Consider the following 21388-nt stretch of genomic DNA (forward strand, 5'->3'; position numbering starts at 1 on the left):
GGATAATCCATAACCCTGTCCTAGTTCCAAACTGCTGCATCGACTGCACTAATCTTTGCATGCCCATTAGTCTCATGAGGCAGGACCTGCATAGGCTGACCCTTGGCATCCAGCAACTGAATCGAGTGATAGTAGTCCACCGCCTTCTTCTGGTTCGCCTTGTCCTTCGCAACACGCTCAAGAAGCTGCTTGGTCAAAGGATGTGCTGAGAAGCGATCGGGAAGATTATCCCAAACTCGATAGTCGGTGGCCTGTTTGTGAAGAACACCGCAGATCTCTCGAGCATACTCTGTGAACAGAAATGTGCGTGAAGACTCAACCATGATGGTCATTTGATCTGGGTCAAAGTTAGCAACTGTATTACAGTTTCGCGCAGCAAGGATTCCACTCACTTTCCAAGATTCTGCGCGGTTCATTATGCTGCAAGATAGCTTCTGTGATATACTCCTCACCAAACCCACCATGGGGAGTATGTCCGCCCTCGTAACTACAGCCACCAGGCAGAAAGTCATCAGATCGCCCGAGACCTGCGCCATAGATACAAGCCAACATTTCCGTTGCGCTGTTTCGGTGATAGTAAGGTGCACGCAATGAATTGCTGGCTACATCCCATCGAGGACCGAACCATAGATAGTCCGCGAGCGGAACATGGGGGTCGAATGACTTTGCTGTCAAGACAGTGTTGATGCTGGGGTCAGTGTGATCAATGCTGGTACTGTTCTGAGACGCGAACTTGGTTAGATCGTACTGTGATTCATGTAGTTAGTACTTGTCTTGCTGGTATCGATGTGTCGGTAGCTCACCTTGTAGGGAACGGCGTTCCCGTGCCAGGCAACAACATCGAAAGGGCTATGATCCTGACTGATGACAACATGCTTTCCACTATTCTTGACAACAATCTTGAAAGGCACATGTAGGTCTTCATCGATATGCGCAACAGGATAAAGAAAATCTCGCGGGTTAGCCAGACCATGTCCTCCGATGGGCCCGAGGTCAGGAAGCTCCCACATAGATCCCCAGACTTCAGCGATATGGCCACGAGCAACAGGGACACCCTCTGCTAGGTTGATGCGGAATCTTACACCGCGTTGGATAACGCATATTTCCCCAGGCTGGACGAACAGACGACCCATTTCGGTTTGGATGTCTATGATGCCGAGTTGAGGAGTGATGAGAAAGTCGCCGTCTGTGTTACAGTACGCCTTGTTGATCATGGATGAGTTGATCATATAGACATACACAGCGATACCCTGACGAAGGTTAGGATCACCGCTTCCAGCAAGGGTATGCAAGCCATCCGTAAAGTCAATCGTCTCATCATCCTTCGGCAGTGGAAACGGCGACCACTCAGCCTGCTGATACAAAGGCTCAACCTTTGGGTTCAGCGATAAAAGGCAGTTCTCAATATGAGACTTTGTATCAATACTCGAGTATCCTTGATGAGCGGCCGATGGTCGGGCGCGGTACATGTAAGTGCTCATGTTGAGGCCGCGAGGAGCTGCGAAAGCAGAGTAGGTGATACCCTCAGTGTACAGACCAAAGCCTCTGTCTTGAGGGTTGTTTTGGCCGGCAGGGAGAGTACCGGGGATGACTTCTGATTGATGGCGGTTTCCCCAGCCTGCTTGATACTCGTAGGGGTCATTCTCGCGGGTTGGTTTGGTACGCTGGAGATCTGTGTAGTGGAAGACTTTCTGTGGATCTGTGGCGGGCTCACGTCTCTTGATAGCGGCAACCATACTGAACTCTGATGAGTAATTCTTGTTAGGAATGTGATATGAATGTAGTGGTTATACAAGACGAAGAAGTGTTAGATCTAATCTACTGCTTTATTTTCCTTTTATTCTCCGGGCGTATTAGTAGAGAGGTTCTGCTAGTCCCATGTTTATTACCGAACGGCAGATGCACAAATGGGCCAGTAAGTGGGAAATGTGATGTGACGTCGCATGTGGGGATATGGAGCTCCCACATAATGAGACGTATGTATGTTTACGCGCGCGGTATCATTCTTACCCCTCAACCTTATGAATAACTCGTATGTTTAATTAATTTACAACGTGTGGGACTGTCAATTGACATCAAATTACGGTAGTTGCCTAATTACTGTTCCTAAAGTATGATCATTGGGGTCTTTTCTGTTGCCAATCATGCTGCGCACAGTCCAATCTTACAGGGTACTCACTCAACTTACCTCTCAATCTCACCCACACCGCTGGAATGCCTGTATACGTCTGCCAACGCTTCTCCAACGCCGTGCACTTGGATCAATCAGTGCGATTGACTCTGTAATATTTCGGAACCTATTCGGTACCGATGAGATTCGCAATGTAAGTCGATCAAGCTAACATTCTCATTCGTCCACAATTGACTAACTGGGTTGATAGGTTTTTAGCGATCAGGCCTACATCAACAGATGCGTCGACGTTGAAGCTGCTCTAGCTCGGGCCCAAGCCCAATGCAATGTCATTCCCGCCGATGCTGCCGCCGACATCACCTCCAGAGCCAAGGCTACAAGCCTCGACATGGACCGTCTACGCAACGAGACTGATGTCGTCGGTTATCCCATCCTTCCTCTTGTGCGTCAGCTGAACGACATGTGCGGATCTGCTGGGAAGTACCTACATTGGGGAGCTACAACACAGGATATCATGGACACAGCCAGCGTGTTGCAGATCAAGTCTGGTCTTGATATTATTGAGACCAAGCTGACTGGCGTGATAAACGCGCTTCAAGATCTGGCAGTTACGTATCGCGATACGCCGATGGCTGGGAGGACACATCTCCAGCATGCCCTCCCCGTTACCTTTGGTTATAAATGTGCTGTGTGGCTATCAAGCTTGTATCGCCATAGAGAGCGGCTTCAGCAGCTAAAGAGTCGTGCTCTTGTCGTTCAGTATGGAGGTGCGGCCGGGACTTTGGCATCCCTTGGAGACGGACCGGAAGGTGTTGATGTGCGAAAACAACTCGCTGCTGAACTCGGCCTGGAAAACCCTACGATTACCTGGCATGTTGCCCGCGATGGTATCGCTGAAGTGACCAATTTTCTAGCCCTCATCGGTGGCTCCCTCGGCAAGATTGCCTTGGACCTCATCATCATGTCCTCCAACGAGCTTGGAGAGGTTGCTGAACCATTCGTTCCCCATCGCGGCGCTTCATCCACAATGCCTCAAAAGCGCAATCCCATCTCCAGCGAAGTCATCCTCGCTGCCTCCAAAATCCTGCGCTCCAACGCTAGTCTCGTTCTTGACGGCATGGTATCCGACTTTGAACGCGCATCAGGACCTTGGCATCTAGAATGGGTAGCCATACCCGAGAGCTTCGTCATAGCAGTCGGTGCTCTTCACCAAGCCGAGTTTGCGCTTTCAGGTCTTGTTGTGGACAAAGAGCGCATGGCAGCTAATCTGGCTTCTACGCGAGGACTTATTGTTGGTGAGGCGCTGATGATGGCGTTGGCGAAGTATGTTGGAAGACAGGATGCGCATGATATTGTGTATGAGGCTTGTAAGGAGACTATTGAGAGTAAGGATGGAAGTACGCTGCTCAGTACGCTGAAGAAGGATGAGCGGGTAACCAAGTTCCTGCCCTTGAGTGATTTGGAGAGGCTCTGTGATCCTATCAATTATCTGGGATCGGCGCAGCGTATGGTTGATGATACGTTGGCCGAGAATACATCATAAAGCGCTAGCAGATACATATCAATAGAATTTCAATACGAACATCATGGATTTGATCTTGAAGCATGAAAAGACGATGATTTCCAGATTACATGCTCATTGTTCCCTTCAAAGCTAAGTCTGGTACGGTATCAAGTCATCAGCGATCCTGAACGCCGCACCGGTTTTGCTCCTCAGCTCATCCATCTCAACCTCGTCCACCAGCTCCCTGAGCACCAAACCCTGAGGTGTACAGTCAAATACAGCTAGATCAGTGATGATCCTAGATACACATCGAGGACCGGTGAGCGGGAATGTGCATTCTATCAGTAGGCGTCAGCAACTCTGGCTTGATAGCATCACATCATCCTACTTACCTTCCAGAATCTTAGGGTTTCCATTGCGGTCAACATGTTCCTAGGGATGTTAGTCAGTCGCTCAAATCTGATCCAAGACAAGAGATGACGTACCATGGTGATGATGACCCTGGTCTTCTCTGGGCTGGCAACCAGGTCCATGGCACCTCCAATTCCCTTCACCTTCCCAGGCAGCATGAAGTTGGCCAAGTCTTCACATGTCAGTATCAATTACAAAACATCATAGTATCTGAGTGCTTACCTCCATATTGACTGACTTGTAGCGCACCAAGCATAGTCAAGTCAATCTTCCCAGCTCTGATCATACCGAAGCTCTCGTGGCTTCCAAAAGTCGAGGCACCGGGGTTCAATGTCACCGTTTCTTTACCGGGATTGATGAGATCTGGATCTTCTTCCCCGGTGTTCGGATATCTGCCCATTCCCAGGATACCATTCTCGGATTGAAGAATGACTTCTAGGTCTTCTGGAAGCATGCCCGGTGTCGCGAGTGGCATGCCAATCCCCAGATTGACGTACATGCCGTCTTTCAGTTCTTTAGAAGCTCGCTTGATGATACGCTCTCGTCTCTGGTTTGCAGTTGTAACTATAATCGTCAGCAAGTGGGTTGAGTCTAGAGAATAGGTCAGGTTTTACTTGCCTTTGCCTTCACTCTTAGCATCTTGGGCAAATGTCAACTTCTCAATCTTCTTCGGCCTCGTACTCTGAATAATAACATCGACATAAATGCCCTGAATATGAACACTCTCAGGATCAAGCTGGCCAACGTCAACAATCTCGTCAGCCTCGACGATGGTCAACTTTGCATTCTTCGCCATCGCTTCATTGAAGTTGTTCTGTGCTTTCCGAAATGTGCAGTTACCAAGTCTATCAGCCTTGTGAACCTTGACTAAAGCAACATCGGCGAATATGGCTTCTTCGAGTATGTACTTCTTGCCGTGAAACTCGCGAGTTTCTCGAGGCCGTGACATGAGCGCTACGGATCCGTCTCTGTTGTATCGAACAGGCAATTCGCCTGTCTGAACTGAACAGGCAAATATGTTAGCCTCTCGTCGCTCTGTGTGAGGTGGCAGACTTACCAACAGTGCCATATGCTGCTGGGGTATAGAATGCCGGTATGCCAGCTGCCCCAGAAGCGCATCTCTCAGCCATCGTCCCCTGCGGTATCAACTCGAGGCTAAGATCTCCACTCAGATACATCTTCTCGAACACTTTATTCTCCCCGATATAAGATGCTATCATTTTGCTGATCTGTCGGGTTTCCAGCAATCGGCCTGCCGATATTAACATGGTGGTCAGCAGCGATATTAGTGCACGTACCGAGCCCAACACCAGGCATCCCAGCATTGTTTGAGACAACGGTCAGATCTTTGAGATCCTTGCGCGCGGCAACAGCTTCAATAAGCGATTCAGGAACACCAGAAAAGCCAAAGCCTCCGACCAGAACTGTCGATCCACTTTTCACCTTCTGAATGGCATCGTTTTCTGAGGCACAGATTTTGTTGATCCTTCGTAACACGGTGGAGGTCGAGAAGCTGCGCTGCGCAAAAGTCCTTAGGCGATTTGGAGCCTGTGCACGAAAAGCTGAGCTCATCATGGTTCTCAGTTAAAGCAAGTCTAACAGTCGTATGAAGCGTGTCGGGATGTTAAGTTCAAGTTGTGTGCTGCAGGATTGGGCTTACAGCAGAATAAACCCATGTACAAACTTTGTCATGTCAGTTCTCTCATGAGTCAATTGCCTTGTTGTAAATGAATGTTCTCATCATGGACAAGGGTACGGTAGCGTCACTGCGTAAACCCCACATGCGAAATGTTACTGCTACCGTATGTGGGACTGTAACACCAGACGTGCCGAGGCGAAATGTTTATACATCCATGAATGATTATACAGCTACTTTTATACGCGTCAATTTAGCTGCAGTATTTCGCCAATTCGACGCCTCGTGAATATTGAAGTGAGTGTTATGACTTCACCAATATGTTAACCATGCGAAGAAAACTTGTTGCCCCGCTTTGGCGCTCGGCTTTGAGCAGAAGAGGCAATGCGACAGCGGCTACCCCAAGATTGCCTCTGACGGGAATCAGAGTCTTGGACATATCTCGAGTTCTCGCTGGTGTAAGTATTTCATGTGTAGGAAGCGTCTGAGCTAGTGCTAACACCAGAAAGCCATATTGCGCGCAGATTCTCGGCGACCTAGGGTTCGTAGCAACTCGCTTCTCGAATCCATCCCATTTCTGACTTTTCGACAGAGCCGAAGTCATTAAGATCGAACATCCGACACGAGGCGATGATACGAGAGCATGGGGACCTCCCTTTGCACCTTATAAAGATGGACGAGGCGGCGAGGGCGAAAGTGCATATTATTTATCGGTAAGTGTTGCGCTGTCTAGACTTTGGCGAGAACTCCATGCTTATCACGCCTCTCAAAGGTGAACCGAAACAAGAGATCCGTAGCAGTCTCATTCAAGGAAAAAGAAGGGGCAAAACTGATCCAAACTCTCGCCGCTAAGGCCGATATCATCGTCGAGAACTACCTGCCCGGAACTCTGGAGAAATACGGGCTCGACTACAATACCCTTGCCAAGACCAACCCTCGGCTTATCTACGCGAGTATAACCGGATATGGTCAGACAGGTCCTTACAGTAATCGTGCAGGTTTCGACGTCATGGTCGAGGCTGAAATGGGTCTGATGCACATCACAGGCCCACGAGATGGACCACCAGTGAAAGTCGGCGTTGCAGTGACTGACTTGACGACTGGACTATATGCAGTCAATAGCATTCTAGCTGCAGTGATTGAGAGAAGTCACTCTGGTCAAGGGCAGGCTTTGGATGTGTGCTTAAGCGATTGTCAAGTTGCGACTCTGGCGAACATGGCGCAATCTGTGTTGGTGACGGGGAAGAGAGATGGGGGACGATATGGAACATCACATCGTGAGTCGCTCCACACAATATTATTGAGACTTGAACTGACAGTAACTCCCAGCATCTGTCGTACCATACCGCGCATTCCGCACTAAAGACGGCGACATCTTGATCGGTGGTGCCAACGACCGACTGTTCGGCGTTTTGTGCAAATGTCTTGGTCAAGAAGAATGGGCGGACGATGAGCGCTTCTCAACAAACTCAGCAAGAGTAGCGAATAGAGATGCGCTCGAACAAATGATCGAAGATATTACGAGTTCCAAGCTCTCCAAAGAGTGGCTCGATATCTTTGAGGGTACCGGTCTCGCGTATGCAAAGATAAACGATATCAAGGACACACTGGAACATTCACATGGTAAGTGACGCTCATGTGATAGCGGAAAATGCTAACGGCGGCGATCCAGTTGTCGCGAGGGACATGATCAAAGAGATCAAGCATCCCGCATGTGGCCAGTTGAAAGTGCTGAACAGTCCGGTCAAGTATTCCAGAACCCAACCTTCGATCCGTACACCGCCTCCACTACTGGGAGAACATACTGATGAGGTACTGAGAGATGTGCTGGGGCTAGATCCAACTGAGATCAAGAGGTTGAGAGAGAATAAGGCTGTCGGTGGATAATTAGAGTTTGTACATACTAGTATAGTAATATTTATTTATCGTTTCTACTTAACACTCCGCCTGCCATGCTTGCGGTAGTCTACATGAGTCTAGTCGTTAGAAGGTGCGAACAAAGTAATTGTATGGCAAATGAATTGTCTAACTGAACTATTCCACAATTATAGCGGATGCAACACCGATTCCAGTACTAAGAGACCTGTCAGTATCAACTAAATCGAGGGAATATGGACGGTCTTACCTGGCACACATGCTAATAACACCAACCTCCTTTTCCCGTCTCCCAAGCTCAGCAATCAGCGTTGCAAGCTGTCTCGTCCCAGTCGCTCCAGTAGGATGTCCAATAGCGATAGCGCCACCATTCGGATTAACTTTAGCAACATCCAACCCAAGTTTATTAATGCACGCCAGAGTCTGACTTGCAAATGCTTCATTGAGCTCGATAACGTCAACGTCTTTCTGCCCTATTCCCACATATTTATAGAGTCGTGGTATGGCATAGATTGGTCCCATGCCCATTTCATCGGGTTCGCAGCCAGCGACTTGGGTTCCGAGGAATCGCGCTACTGGTTTCAGGCCGCGCTCGGTGGCCCATGAGCGACGAGCGAGGATGGCTGCTGATGCACCGTCGGATATTTGGGACCTGCATGCGGTGGTCAGTAAGACCTCAAAAGCAAGTGGGCTGCGCTATACTGACGAGTTACCAGCAGTGCTACCACCGTCCTCTAGAAATGCTGGCTTAAGTTTGGCCAACTTCTCCAAAGTCACGTTTGGCCGGATAGTGTCATCTGCAGCAACTCGAACTTGTGAAGTTTTCCCAGTTTCGTTGTCGTATACTGTATACTCAATCGGCACAATCTCCGCCTCAAACCTACCAGCAGCAAGAGCTTCATTCGCACGAGTATGACTCAGCAGCGCGTACTCATCCTGCATCTTACGATCAACTCCATATCTCCTCGCAACATTCTCCGACGTAATACCCATAGGCATGAGACAGTCAGAAGCTGCTTTGACCTTGGTGTTACGCAGCGTTGGACTCACGTCTTGGGGTATCCCTCGAGATTGGTAGTTCTTCGACATGCTCTCGACTCCTCCAGCTAGAGCGACATCAATCTGACCCGCTTGGATAGCATGTGCCATATGAGTTAGAGCCTGAAGACTGCTCGAACACTGACGATTGACGGTATGAAATGTCGTTGATGTAGGAAATCCTGCGTGTAACAGCGCCATTCTACCAGTTTTTGCAAAGCCTAGCTCCGCGAGAACATTCCCCATCAGAACATCTTGAACGTCTCCGGATTGAATCTTGGCTCGTCGTGCTGCTTTGGCCATCATCTAGAGGGTTTATCAGCTTCACGTTCTACGGTCAAATCTAAGAACTCAAGCTTACTGGGGCAAGAATATCCTCTGGCCATGCATCTTTGAAACCGCCTTTGAAAGCTCGTGTAATCGGACTGCGAACAGCTGATAAAATCACTACATCATTGGGTGATTTGGTTGTTAATGCCTTCAAACGCCGTGTCAGAGTTGCCATTTCTTCGTTTTGTTCGTGTGTATCACTATCTGCAACGAAGCAAGCATCCTACTGACGATACTCTCATACGGGCTTGGGCCATCGCTGTCATGCCTCGCTTGGGCAATATCCCTGTCTCAGTGTCCCACATAATGTCAAATTGGACCTATATCCGTAATTCCGTTGACATGGTCCCTGTCTTATGTGGAGAACGAGCTCACGCGTTCCACATGGAACGCGTATGTGGAACGTGTGTATCACGCACTAAGCTCACTTCGGTGAGCCGTGCCACGTGCCGTTGTCCTCTATCCTACCCTGTATTGTTGTCATCGAATGAGTTTTTGTAGATTCACCAGCGTTCTGCTGTGACAATTACAATTTTTGGAATGATCATGGCTTTCACATTCGGAGATGAAGTTTGCTATCCAGCTTACGAAGGCCGGGAGACACCAAAAGTCTCATACGGACTTCAATTTCCTGAAGCCTGCTTACGTCACTGTCGCGATACCCTCTCAACATGTAGGGTATACGTAATTTGTTCAAAATCTTTGGCTCAATCTACAGATGCACTCGAACGACTTCGTTCGGCACTGGGTAGTAGGATTGCCGGAGTTAGAATCGGCATCAATCCACATACTCCAATTGCGCAAGTTCTTGAAGTCGTCAATGATGCGTCAAACCTCAACATCGACTGCCTGGTAACGCTAGGCGCTGGCAGTCTAACGGATGCCGCCAAGTTGGTCAGGCTCGCCTTGGCCAACTCGGCTACAAGTGAGGAGGAGATGAATACTCTGTGGGGAACACCAAAGAGCAATCCTACGTTGCGAAACAACATATCCAAGCCGACTATTCCTCTTATCCACATCCCAACATCACTGTCCGGAGGAGAGTTTCAAGCCATTGCAGGAGGAACAGAGTCCCAAGGCCACGCGAAGAGAACATTTCACTGCGAGCGTGTCGACCCAGAACTCGTTATTCAAGATCCAGAGCTGTGCCTTACTACCCCCGAGTGGGTTTGGCTTAGTACGGGGATTCGAGCTGTAGATCATTGTGTCGAAACGCTATGCTCGCTTGTCTCAAACGATAAAGCTGATGAATGGTCGAAAAACGGACTCGTCAAACTTGTCAGTGGTCTGTTGGCAAGCAAGGCAGATCCGAAGTCTTTACAAGCGCGACATCTATGCCATCAGGGTGTTGTCTCGTCTATGTGTGCCGTGTCAAGTGGTGTGCCACTCGGTGCGAGTCATGCCATCGGACACCAGCTTGGACCCCTTGGAGTTGGCCACGGTGAAACGAGCTGTATACTCCTGCCTGCTGTATGCAGATTCAACTTCGATAAGAAGGCAAACGTTGAGAGACAGGAAGTGGTACGGGACTTGTTGTTGGAACAGGATGAAGTTGGGCAACTGCTACAAGTGAAGGGTCATGATAAGAGCGCCGTAACTTTGGCCGATATCTTGGACGTATTTATCTCCACTCTGGGCATGCCTCGATCACTTGAAGAAGTTGGAGTTGAAGAGGATAAGCTTGAGGTCCTTGCGCGGAATAGTCTCGACGACATCTGGATTCAAACAAATGCATTCCCAATCACAGAGACCAGTCAAGTCGTGGAGATACTCAACATGTGCGTCAGAAGACGATAGAGCTTATATATAAATACTTATATGCTTCAACTTAATACTGCTTATTGGTGAAGTACTCATACTTGCCCGCCAACCGAACCCTGAATGTGCGACCCCAGATTACCATTGGTACACAGGTCAAAGCAATGGCAGTAGAAATGCAGCCCAAGACCACATACATGTTGTACACACCCATGCCATTCATCCACGGTGTGACGGCAAAGACAAGAGCGGTTGCAATGACATTACGGATAAAAACAACGCCTGTCAGAGCAGGACCTATAATCTTTGCGAGAAGTTTAGTCGAGGGCAGTACGGTTGGGTTTCGGACAACTTACATGCTCGTGAGAATCTTGAAGATATGTGAGGGACATGTCTCCACCGCCTCCTATGGCGAAACCAATGAAGCCTGAGCCTACGGCATTGATGATCCAAGGCATTCCCTACGCAACATCAGTATATTCAAGTTGCTGAATGTCAGATAGAACTTACCTTTGCAATAGTGAGCCCATACATCAGACATCCGATAGTCATGCATAGCCCTGGAACCAAGAATAGCCACAGCCTAGTCTCGGGTTCATAGATACCTCCACGGCGTTTTGCGATCTGCACAATCGACCAGTCGACAAGTGGCCCTCCAAACAGAGCTCCCAGGATTGCACCAATGAATGGAGGGATGTTCATGTTTCCAACACCTGCAGTTGTGAAGTTGTAAGGGGGAATAGAGTATAGTGAGCTTTGCGTTACGGCCAAAATCGCAAGCATAGCAATACTCCAGCCATACTGTAACGCGGCGAACATGACGGCTGGGAATATGGCAAGAAGCTGGAAGGGCTCGTAAATGTCTCTCCAGATCGTGCGTTTCTGAGCGGACTCGTGCTTATCCAATGTCCACAGCGCATGGCGCTTCCAGTAAGAATTCATGGGAATGCTGTGATCTATCTCGACTGTATCGCTCTGCTGCTCCATAGAGTCGACGCTAGCTGGTGAATCGTTTGGCAAGGGTCCTTTCGCAGTGCTGTTAACCTTGAAGAGCTCGTTATCGGTAGGGGAGGATGCGGCGACTCGAGGGTCGTGGCCGTTGAGTGGTGCGGGGATGTATTTGGTCTCCTCCAGGAAGAAGAACATGAGGACGGTGATTATACCCGTGAAGACGGTGGCGGACCAGCATGCCCATCGCCAACCCATTGTCACGGCTACCTGGCCGCCGTAGACAGGTCCAAGGTAGTTCTGCCGTTGTTAGCAAGTGATTGAACCGAAGGGATCTTAGGACTGCTCACCCCTACTAGGACCATCATAAAGTAGATACCATTCATTGTACCACGTTGATGCACGAAGAAAAGTTCCGTTACCTGTCATATCAGTATGCGGTACCTCGTTACACCAGCTAGGTGAAAACTTACCGTAACCTGGAACAAGGCCTCATTGACAGCTCCAGCGATACCTGCGATAGCATTCATACCAATCATATCCCCAACAGTATACGTCTCAGCTTGCCAGGCCCCAGCAGCAAACATGATCAACGATGTAAAGAGATAAACTGGTCGACGGCCGATGCGCAGGGCGATGGGGATAAAGATGATACAGCCGGTTGCGAGGCCTGCCATGTTTGCTGCATATCCATTGTTCAGTGTGTCGTAGCTCATGCCGAGTTCTTCGTTGAAGTTCTGCCAGAATGGGACGCTCATGCATGGACTTGGGCGAGATAAATTAGCCATGGCAAGACGTACTGTAGGTAGGAGACATACATGCAAAACATCATCATTGAATAGAGCGAGAGAAGTACCATGTGGAGGGTCTTGCGCATCGGACTCCAGTTCTATAACTATTAGAGTAGGGTAATTGTTGGATGGGATTTTCATACCAGAGGCTGATTGGGATCTGAAGTTGGCCGAGGAGCCAACACGATATGAGTGGCTTGCAAGTCATTGATGCGTTGCGTGCCCGGAGGCAAGACGTCAATTGTCAAAGTGGTTTCTTCAGGCGGCATGATTGAAGGCAAGTGAGTGTATGTTTCTAAATCGCCAAGGCTAACGGGACATAGCGACATGTTAAATATCCAACCCATTCTCGTATCTCGACTAGTCACTGGCGAATGCGGGGTTGGCCGACACTAGCAGACGCTTGAAGATAAGCTTCCAGCCGACGGTCGCAGCATTACGACCTCGCTGATACGACATTAGCCAATCATTACACGGGAAACAAGCAGGCATCGGCTCCCGGCTGGGCGATCGAGCTATGCTCAAATAGGCTGGTCGAGCCCACGATAATGAATGACCATGCTACTGGTTCTAGACCCTACAGCACCTACGACAATCAGTGCCGCAAGCGGTATCGCGGCATTCTTGGACAGTTTTGTTTCCTTTTCTGGAATGCAGATGACATCGAGGGATGCATTGTATAAAAAGGGCAGCTGTTTGGAGACGACGGTCATTATCTTGAAGCATCATACCTTAATAACTTGCAAACTTAGAGTTGTTGATGTCACTGCTACCATGTGATTTGCGTCTGATCCTTCGACATATCGTCGATGCTGTTGAGCCGGCTTTCGTACTTTCTCATTGCCATTGTTATAGATGGTGCATTCTAACGGGCGGCTCTTGTTGATGGCCATGATATCAACTTATCGACTAGCAGGGCATGGGTGTTTGATTGACCAGATAACGAATCGATGTTCCGTTCCTGTATGCCTATCTAAGGTCTCTTCCCAAAATCCAGCATATCCTCCATTCTTCCCTGTCTCTGAATCCCCCCCTGCGAAAGAAGAACTACTTTCACCTCTCGACTGTCCCCTCCCCTAGCGATATCCTCGAAACCGGACAACCGATGGGTAATCTCGATCACAGTATGGCCATTATCCGTAAAGATCTCCTTGATGACGTCCCGCATGACAGATTCTGTTACCCCGTCAACTGATGATGTCGCCTCATCCAGAAGCAGAATTGGTTTGACTCGTGTCGCTGAAGAGTACTCTACGCGGAGGACAGCTCTGGTCAAGGCAAATAGCTGAGTTTGGCCGGTTGACATGTGAGGCAACGAACTGAGAGGCTCGTCTAGGATGTCTACCAGCTTTTCTTGCTGATTAGTGTCGAAATGCCCCCCCAGCCCAGTTCGTTCAAGTGCCTTCATGATGACAATGTCGGGAAGAGATTCTGAGGGCTATAGATAGGAGAATAGAAGTAATTCGTTAATGAAAGTTCCCGCCGCAGGTTTTAAGCGCGAATGTTTACTTACGTCCAAGTTGAACCGTAGGCTAGCCTGGGCAAGCAGAAATAAATCTTGCGTAACGGTGATAAAGCATTGCTCTCGTATAGCGGACAGTGAAACCTGGCTCAAGTTGATACCATCCACTTCGATAGAACCTGATTGGGTGTTGAGAAGACGGAGCAAGGCGAGGAGGAGAGTACTTTTCCCACTAAAAAGACCACTTATCAACAGAATGATGGGGTGGAGCCACAGAGTGAACTTACCTGCCAGTTCTGCCGCAGACCACGAGATGCTGACCCGGAGCAACGGATAGGTTAATGTCCTTCAAAGCAGGCGCGTGTGACTCATCATAAAAGACCGTCAGCTCACGGACCTCAACCGCTCCATGTGAAGGCCAGGTGTCAGGGACTATCGTTCCCAATGTCGGCTGTTCTTCCCCTTCGACATCTGCTTCCAATGTCTTCAAACGTGATCTGCAACAGTGATTCAGTAAGCAAAAACATAGCTCCATGAGGACAGGGAGAGCATTGTAGTCAGTCTGATAAAACTCTGTACCTGGACTTACATAGCACCGAGAGATATCTCCAAATTCGTCCAAGATGTGACAAGTGCTAAAAGCGTCGAGTTAGCAACAAGTACGATGTTCAGCGACATGCCGATCTGGCCAGCCGTTGTGCTGCCCTCCAGAAAGACTGCCAAAGTGATAAGAATCACTGCCATGGCAGCGATAAGTAAGTCGAGGACAATGTTAAGCCAGAGTTGCAGGCAAAGAAGGATGTAAGCTGGTTTCTGGCACTTATCGAGACAGGCCATATTAGAGTTCTCTGCCTGCTTCACCCACCCGAATGATCGTATGCTGACGACACCCTCGATCTGTGAATGAGTGGGACAGTCAGCCCCAGCTCATGAGATAGAGCAACTGGTACTTACGGACTCAAGGAAGCTTGAGTAGACAGCAGACTGGGATTCCAGCTGAAGAAGACGAAGCTGTCGAGACGTTCGCAGATACACCCGCTGCACAACGTAGACTACCAGCACGCAGATTGGCAACGTGACAGTTAGCAGCTTTTGGGCGCTGAAAAGCAGCGTGGCCTGCACTAGTAACTTGAAGACCTCTGTGATCAGTCAGAATAATCATCATCACTCGTAGAGTTTCCAAAGCTTTTGGGATACCGACGGTTTGAAAAAGAGAGGATCGCTGGAGGGAGGCTCTTGTCAACAAGTTGCATGTCTTCACTGAACCTGGACAATCATCAGCCAATTAGCAGTAGAGAAGGTAAATGGTGTAAGTCACCGATTCAGTAATGAACCCGTCTCTGTCATTGAGATGAACGACAAGGGAGCACTGTAACTCGTTAGTTCGGCCCTCAAAAAATTGCTGTACAAACCCAAAGATAGTTGTGAGTAACCGTCGATGAAGCTCAGCCCCCGACCTTGGCGCAATCAACATATGTGTAGACCTATGCACACCTTGTTAGCGAGATACTTGTTTGGAAATGGGATCGACGACTTGCCACATTGACCCATTTGTGGCTGCCCAGGCTAGGAGTGAAAGGATGAGGTATCCTCCGATATAGAATCTCGTCTGTGAGCCTGGTGATTCCGTCCACTTCTGCAGCCAATACTGTGGAAAGGTCACGAAGAATGAATACGAAGCTGTGCAAGTGAGTAGGAGGAAGAAGTTCCGCGGGTGCACAGCTCTCAGGTAATATCCTACAACAGTCAGAAACCTTCACACCGTTCAAGTTGTACCATTACCATATAGAGAGAAATCTCCTGTTGATCTACCCAAATCAGCCATAGCCTCAGTCACTTCGAGAGCTTGGCTCTGTATTATCTTGTTCTTTTCGACAAGATCAAGGTTGGCTTCAGCGACTGCAGCGTTGACATGCGTCTGACGTAAATGTGCCGCTTCTACATTTATTTCGTTTGGTGATCCTTGGCATGTAATTCTTCCCTTCTCTAGGACGATCAACGAGTCCGCCAGGTCAAAGTGTTTAGCTAAAGATTATGAGCATCGAGACGTCCGGAGAAACATTGCTGAGCACTCACAGGAGTTGGCAATTAATATGACTGTAGTTCCTGTCTTACGGAAGTGGCCTTGGGTTCCTACAAGATTAGAAACGACCTGTCTTTCTGTCTTGTGGTCTAGAGCAGAGAAGCTGTCGTCAAGAAGCACAATTTCGCACCGAGCATATATAGCGCGGGCGAGTGCCTGATGAAAAGTTAGCACCGTAAAGCTTCACAGATAGAGATAGAACTGGGTATTTACCAGGCGCTGTCTTTGTCCCCCAGAAAGCTTCATACCCTGACTGCCAATGAGAGTGTTGTCCCCGAGCGGCATGGTTAAAATATCCTCGTCGAGGCAGCAAAGCTTGACAACATGCCTATACCAGCCAGGCTCAAACTTTCCGAAGCCACAAACCGCTTCTTTCAGAGTTCCACTCGGCAACCAGGGCGATTGTTCGCAGTAAGCGATCCGCTTTGAGGATACGGAGATTGTCCCGCATGAAGCTGGGATTTCGCCTAGAATGCACTGGGCGAGGACTGTCTTTCCGCTGCCAACTGCTCCAGCGCATATGGTTATTGAGCCTTTATTGACGGTGAAACTGACGTTTTCGAGAACCGCACGGGACGATGAACGGGACTGAACAGTGACAGCTTCAAAGCGGATAGCTAGTGAGGAGTCCTCGTCTTTTATGTTGGACTGTAATAAGCGTCTCGGATCAGCTCTACTAGGCTGAACAAGATAGTCCTTGATTCTTCCAAAGGCGGCCAAAGAGCCAATGGCACGAGGCACAATAGTCATGATCATGTTTGCTGGATGTGTCACAAGTCCAAGAAGCGCTGTGGTCGTGAATGCAGTCTCGGCATCGAGAGTCGACCCACGCAGGTTAGCATACATCACAAATATGACAAACGTCACTATAGGAGAGAAGATTCCGAGTGCATTCGCTATCATGGTTAGCCGAGGTAGAATTGTCAAAGTAATCATCATGAAAACACACCACTGGCGTTATACGCGACCATCATCCACCGCACTTTCTTCGCCATCTCCAATTCTTGGGCTCGGAGTTTCTGAAGCAAAACCTCGGTCTCTCTAGAAAGTCCAAGCATCTTCATCACTTTCATTGATGAGAGCGCAGATGCCGTCAGGGAGATTCGGCTCTGAGTTGCTTCATTCCAGGCTTTCTGCTTGCTTTGCAAATTTCTGGCCAGGTACCGACTCATTCTAGAGCACACTTTAGAACAGAGACCCATTAGCTACACATAGAAAAACGATACTTGAACTGGAGATCTCACAGAAGATAATCACTAGAGGTACTGGGGCGGCCCAGCGGATTTGCCGAGCCAACATTGCCATCCCGATTATGACCTCAACGATATGTGCCCAAGTTTCATGGAACATACTCGCGAACCTCATCACGCTCTCTGTGTCTGTACTGATTAAAGTGAGGGCTATGCCATCGTTGTAGCTGCTTGACGACTGACGCAGAGCTGCGTTATTGATAAGCCCTACAAGTGTCCCTTTCATCATGAGGCTGAGTCGGTTCAACCGATGGTGGTAAACTGCTTCAAACACCTTCGTCTAGTCAGTAATAACTCCTAGGGAGGTAACTAAACCATACCGCTAAACCGAAGTAGACAGCAGCGGCTTTAATGATTAGCATATACCTACTTCCGTCAGATCGGCTCCCCAGCATGTGAACCGCAGAGCTAATGAGAGCTGGCTGCGCGTAACGAAAGAAGATAAGGCACAGTCGAGGGATGACTGGTGCAAAAAAATGAGATAGCATGCTCTTGGCGAGGCAGATGGGTAGGGTGATCTTAGTCACCGGTCTGGCTCTTTTGTCCCACGCCTTCAAACCACGATGCCGGAGCTGCTTCGATGAAAGTTGGTCATCTACTAGAGGAAGATCATCTCCAGACAGCATTATCCGGTTTCCCAGGGCGAGAATGGGGTTTATCCACCAGAAGAAAGTTCGGCTTAGAATTCCGGCGAGCTGCTCTGGAGCCTGGGAGTCGTAGGGGCTTTTGAGAAGGCCCTGTTTACTTCGGCTTTCTGTGGCGACTAGAAGAAGCTTCAGAGCAAGCTGCGTTGCGGGCAAGATCCATGTATCGAGACCTTCTTGTAATGCATTAGCTGCATCACATACTAAAGTTACGAGTAGAAAGATGACGGCGAGATCGGCTGGCCTGACAGATCGCATATGATCCATGTATAAGAGGGGACCGAGAAGCGTAGTGGCGGTGAAGGAAGCAATTGACGCTGCAAATTGGTGGCCCTCCTTCGGCGGGATATTTGTTGCCAAAGGAAAAGTTCTTATCACAAGAAGCAGGCCAACTGTCGTCTGAAAAGTATAAAGTGTCAGTGTCATATTGGCGCTCAAGTTCGGAGAGGATATACCAGCGATGAGGGGCCGTAATATCCTCGGATAGTCTTGTTATCCACCCTTCGAAGCCACCATATGCGCGACAGGAACAGGAAAGAAAAGATCGTGCTGAGAAAACATGAGACCAGGTCAATTGTGGCGCTGTTGTTCATAGTGCGGGCGTGCGAGCAGAAGATTGTGTCAGGGACTTGGGAGTGCTCGAAATGACGACTGGTAGTATCTTACTATCGGCTTAAGATATAAAGGAATGGACTCTGAGGGGTTTATTCTTGGTTTATATGAAGCAGGGAAATTTGATTGCTCCCAAGACATCTACATACTAGCTATGCAGATACGAGATGGTAAAAATAGTCGCCAGAGTGGGTCAGTCAGATCATAGAATTGCGCAATATGGCTTATCTCCTCCGGCGACCAACAGAATCAATTCCTGATGGGCGCAACGGAATTATTGCTGCTGGGAACACAGTAGAGAAGGACCTTTTGAATTTATGAGAGCCCGACCAACAACGGTAACATTTACCACCTTCTTAGATAGGTATGGCGGCATAATCACAGAACCAATATCAAATTATTAACGTCAGTTATCTGTCCATATTGAACCGGTTTTACTACTTAAGTAAGATAACTACACACCAATGAATGATGTGTGACAACAACTGTTATGGAAGCTCCAAAATCGCGCGGTCCAGAGCTAACAATATGAGCACGCTTACAACCTCTTCAACTCATATATCAAGCCATCTTCACTCCACCTGCAGTATTACCATCACTCTTCTCATCATGGCTCTCAGTGGGCTTATCATCTGTACTTGTGACTGGGGCAGCCCCATCAACGACACCGCTGTGACCTCGACCGACCATAGCAGACTGAACATGATTTGTCATGAAAGCAGTTGGGTCCTCCACGAATAGGGCGCAAATCACGGCAATAGTTGAAAATGCAATAGTAATGTAAAACACAAACTGAAACGCGCGGCCATACGCCTCTCTGACTGCATGGCGAAGGACATCCTGGATTTCCGGAGTCATACCGGGTACGGCGTCGAGGGCACCAGGGACACCGAGGTTGTGCTGAATCGTTCCCGGGATGATGAGTCCCAGATCAGTCGCATTGAGGCCACTTTGTAGGGCAGCACGAGCGATCTCTTCACCAGAATAGGTTTTGAACTTGTCCTGGAAGATTGTGTTGAAGATGGCATTTCCGACCGCACCGCCGGCTGACCGGAAGGTTCCAAGAAGACCCATGGCGAGACCCAGGTGAGAATGGGGCACATGTAGACTAGCGATTGAATATCCCAAGATGGTGCAAAGAACGAACATGGGAACACCAAAGGCTGGTACAAATGCCCAGGCGAGTTTATGGTTTGGGTTGACGGTTGCAGCACTGGCGCCGATGAAGATAGCCTGGAATGCTGTGCCGGCGACAAATTGCCATTTGATATGACCAATCTTGTGAGAGAAAAGAGGGACCAGAAAACCACAGACGCCTTGCATCAAAGTATTGGGTAGGGCGAGAACACCAATCTCAATGCCGTCAGTGGTGAACATGTAAAGAGAACCTTGGGGCAGCAGAGCAGAAAGGGAATTGTAGTTCATCCCCGAAATGAACAAAACAACGATGACAAGAAGAAAGCCGCGGATCGTAGAGAAGAGCTTGAGAGGGAACATGGGAGCTTTGGCGAAGAAGAAGTCGTAGATGAAAGCAGCGACGATGGTAAATAGTCCGAGAACAATGGGTACGATTGTACTGGCACTCTTCCAAGGGTGGGAAGCAGTGCCGCCCCAGGTCAGGCCGATCAAGAACACAGCGAGTCCGGCTGTGAACAGGCCAAGACCAATCCAGTCGATCTCACGGAACTGAGTCCAGCGTGATTTTTCGAAATCTCCCTGGGGGTGAGTCGTTGGCCAGTAGAACAAGGCTGTGCCGGCCAGGGATATGGCCTGGACGATGATGGCGAGGTAGAAGAGCCATCGCCACGTAGCGTACTTGTACATGGCGTTGGCGAGAAGAACGCTTACCACGGCCCTTTGATTCCGAGTCAGTTTAACACCAAGACTGAGACAGGTTCAGATTTACCAAGGAAGAGCAATTCCTCCCTCAAGAATGCCCAAGCCGAGAGATCGCCATTTGTTAGGAAGCATTTCAGGTACACCTGCATACGCCACAAACACAAAACCAGCTCCAAGACCCACGAGAGTCTCGGCTGCAATTATGCTTTGAGTGTTCTGAGCGGTTCCTCCCACAATGTTGCCGATTAAGACAATGATTTGGCCTGCAAGGATGATACTTCGGCGGCCGAAGATATCGCTGAAGGGGCCACCGAGGGAGAAAGAGCAGGCCGTTGAGAGAGACCATGCTCCTACGACCCACGGCAGTTGGCTCGCATCGCCAAGTTCATTCGTGATCTGCACAACAATACTAGCAACGCAGACAAACGGAAGACCAACAGCTGGTCCGAAGGATAATGCCATTGACTGTTGATCGGTATCAGTCAGTTCCGGTTCCGAGATTATATGATCACAGGGGTTTTCTTACAAAGATTGCAATCCATACTCGGGCTCCCGTTTTCGGCTGCGTAGTGGGATTATCCTCCAGCGCAGCGCGATGAGGATCATCCTCAAGTTCGACTTTAGCGGGCGATAGAGTATTCGGCTGAGCCATGACTATCACTTAACCGAGGTTTTTTAGTGTAGAAGAAGGTGAGATGAAACAGAGTAGTACTGCCCCTGTGGCGATAGTTATCGAGTTCATGCAGGGAGCTTGGTCCTGTTTTACTATTATACCTTATCAACGGAATAGTCGGGACTTGGACTGACTTAAACTGCCGATGCCTTACCTTTGTGGGGTTTGCTAGCGCTTGTGGGGTCCTCGATTTTCTGTGTGGGGATAGAGTTTGGCTTTTTGACAGAATGCGGGGAGACTACCCTGAACCCCTGCATGTGATATCATGTATCTCGTTGAAAGCAGAAATGAGCCATTCTTGATTCGGTATCGGACTGAGTTTCAGCCGTAATTTGATATACACACCTAATTACAGGGCAATTGCCGACTTTGATCGCTCGGCGGGGTTCCGATGTGGGACGGC

At 49.0% G+C, this 21388-nt stretch overlaps 9 protein-coding genes across 11 annotated transcripts; 3 read left to right on the top strand and 6 right to left on the bottom strand.

The window, feature by feature from the left end:
* Positions 1-20: 20 nt before the first annotated feature.
* Positions 21-1736, bottom strand: FOIG_09509 (homogentisate 1,2-dioxygenase; the record flags this gene model as incomplete). The annotated part of the gene is made up of 3 exons (XM_031209788.1): positions 21-337; positions 393-747; positions 804-1736. The coding sequence occupies 3 exons, from the start codon at positions 1734-1736 to the stop codon at positions 21-23; spliced, it is 1605 nt and encodes a 534-aa protein (XP_031060875.1).
* A 408-nt stretch (positions 1737-2144) lies between these two features.
* Positions 2145-3709, top strand: FOIG_09510 (3-carboxy-cis,cis-muconate cycloisomerase; the record flags this gene model as incomplete). Its single annotated transcript, XM_031209789.1, has 2 exons — positions 2145-2324; positions 2382-3709. 2 exons carry the CDS (start codon positions 2145-2147, stop codon positions 3672-3674), a joined length of 1473 nt encoding a protein of 490 aa, XP_031060876.1. The 3' UTR covers positions 3675-3709.
* Positions 3710-3785: 76 nt separating this feature from the next.
* FOIG_09511 (uncharacterized protein) lies at positions 3786-5621 on the bottom strand (the record flags this gene model as incomplete). The annotated part of the gene is made up of 7 exons (XM_031209790.1): positions 3786-3973; positions 4028-4067; positions 4121-4218; positions 4269-4637; positions 4677-5048; positions 5104-5298; positions 5345-5621. 7 exons carry the CDS (start codon positions 5619-5621, stop codon positions 3786-3788), a joined length of 1539 nt encoding a protein of 512 aa, XP_031060877.1.
* A 381-nt stretch (positions 5622-6002) lies between these two features.
* FOIG_09512 (uncharacterized protein) lies at positions 6003-7569 on the top strand (the record flags this gene model as incomplete). The annotated part of the gene is made up of 6 exons (XM_031209791.1): positions 6003-6140; positions 6192-6223; positions 6275-6395; positions 6455-6959; positions 7012-7305; positions 7355-7569. 6 exons carry the CDS (start codon positions 6003-6005, stop codon positions 7567-7569), a joined length of 1305 nt encoding a protein of 434 aa, XP_031060878.1.
* Positions 7570-7692: 123 nt separating this feature from the next.
* On the bottom strand, positions 7693-9100 carry FOIG_09513 (acetyl-CoA acyltransferase; the record flags this gene model as incomplete). The annotated part of the gene is made up of 4 exons (XM_031209792.1): positions 7693-7756; positions 7808-8209; positions 8264-8901; positions 8957-9100. 4 exons carry the CDS (start codon positions 9098-9100, stop codon positions 7717-7719), a joined length of 1224 nt encoding a protein of 407 aa, XP_031060879.1. The 3' UTR covers positions 7693-7716.
* Positions 9101-9460: 360 nt separating this feature from the next.
* Positions 9461-10789, top strand: FOIG_09514 (alcohol dehydrogenase). Its single transcript, XM_031209793.1, has one exon. The coding sequence runs from the start codon at positions 9466-9468 to the stop codon at positions 10720-10722; it is 1257 nt and encodes a 418-aa protein (XP_031060880.1). The 5' UTR covers positions 9461-9465; the 3' UTR covers positions 10723-10789.
* On the bottom strand, positions 10689-12699 carry FOIG_09515 (uncharacterized protein). The gene is made up of 7 exons (XM_031209794.1): positions 12566-12699; positions 12450-12520; positions 12105-12396; positions 11982-12053; positions 11194-11931; positions 11040-11144; positions 10689-10987 (listed from the first exon to the last, which is right to left on the bottom strand). The coding sequence occupies exons 1-7, from the start codon at positions 12689-12691 to the stop codon at positions 10754-10756; spliced, it is 1638 nt and encodes a 545-aa protein (XP_031060881.1). The 5' UTR covers positions 12692-12699; the 3' UTR covers positions 10689-10753.
* A 635-nt stretch (positions 12700-13334) lies between these two features.
* FOIG_09516 (uncharacterized protein) lies at positions 13335-18524 on the bottom strand. Of its 3 annotated transcripts, none has more exons than XM_031209797.1 (16): positions 18317-18524; positions 17588-18260; positions 17212-17491; positions 16917-17150; positions 16181-16863; positions 15961-16123; positions 15667-15909; positions 15423-15621; positions 15297-15368; positions 15203-15253; positions 15086-15150; positions 14839-15023; positions 14474-14781; positions 14172-14381; positions 13936-14116; positions 13335-13860 (listed from the first exon to the last, which is right to left on the bottom strand). In XM_031209797.1, the coding sequence occupies exons 3-16, from the start codon at positions 17444-17446 to the stop codon at positions 13396-13398; spliced, it is 3294 nt and encodes a 1097-aa protein (XP_031060884.1). In that variant the 5' UTR covers positions 17447-17491; positions 17588-18260; positions 18317-18524; the 3' UTR covers positions 13335-13395. The 3 variants fall into 3 exon arrangements, with proteins under 3 accessions (XP_031060884.1, XP_031060883.1, XP_031060882.1); XM_031209796.1 differs by having other exon boundaries at positions 17584-18260; XM_031209795.1 differs by having other exon boundaries at positions 17538-18260.
* A 455-nt stretch (positions 18525-18979) lies between these two features.
* On the bottom strand, positions 18980-21034 carry FOIG_09517 (uncharacterized protein). The gene is made up of 3 exons (XM_031209798.1): positions 20839-21034; positions 20380-20777; positions 18980-20328 (listed from the first exon to the last, which is right to left on the bottom strand). Exons 1-3 carry the CDS (start codon positions 20962-20964, stop codon positions 19035-19037), a joined length of 1818 nt encoding a protein of 605 aa, XP_031060885.1. The 5' UTR covers positions 20965-21034; the 3' UTR covers positions 18980-19034.
* Positions 21035-21388: the final 354 nt, after the last annotated feature.

Source organism: Fusarium odoratissimum (genome assembly GCF_000260195.1).
Source record: "Fusarium odoratissimum NRRL 54006 unplaced genomic scaffold supercont1.15, whole genome shotgun sequence".
NCBI classification, from domain to species: Eukaryota; Fungi; Ascomycota; class Sordariomycetes; order Hypocreales; family Nectriaceae; genus Fusarium; species Fusarium odoratissimum.

Coding starts and splice junctions, on each gene's coding strand:
- FOIG_09514 (XM_031209793.1), top strand. CDS start 9,466: ATGATCATGGCTTTCACATTCGGAGATGAAGTTTGCTATCCAGCTTAC.
- FOIG_09515 (XM_031209794.1), bottom strand. CDS start 12,691: ATGCCGCCTGAAGAAACCACTTTGACAATTGACGTCTTGCCTCCGGGC. Junction 12,521..12,565: donor CAGATCCCAATCAGCCTCTG/GTATGAAAATCC, acceptor TAATAGTTATAG/AACTGGAGTCCGATGCGCAA. Junction 11,145..11,193: donor ATGGGCTCACTATTGCAAAG/GTAAGTTCTATC, acceptor GATGTTGCGTAG/GGAATGCCTTGGATCATCAA.
- FOIG_09516 (XM_031209795.1), bottom strand. CDS start 18,454: ATGAACAACAGCGCCACAATTGACCTGGTCTCATGTTTTCTCAGCACG. Junction 15,910..15,960: donor CATATTAATTGCCAACTCCT/GTGAGTGCTCAG, acceptor CATAATCTTTAG/CTAAACACTTTGACCTGGCG. Junction 14,117..14,171: donor GTCTGCGGCAGAACTGGCAG/GTAAGTTCACTC, acceptor TGGTCTTTTTAG/TGGGAAAAGTACTCTCCTCC.
- FOIG_09517 (XM_031209798.1), bottom strand. CDS start 20,964: ATGGCTCAGCCGAATACTCTATCGCCCGCTAAAGTCGAACTTGAGGAT. Junction 20,778..20,838: donor GAGTATGGATTGCAATCTTT/GTAAGAAAACCC, acceptor ACCGATCAACAG/TCAATGGCATTATCCTTCGG. Junction 20,329..20,379: donor GGAGGAATTGCTCTTCCTTG/GTAAATCTGAAC, acceptor TCGGAATCAAAG/GGCCGTGGTAAGCGTTCTTC.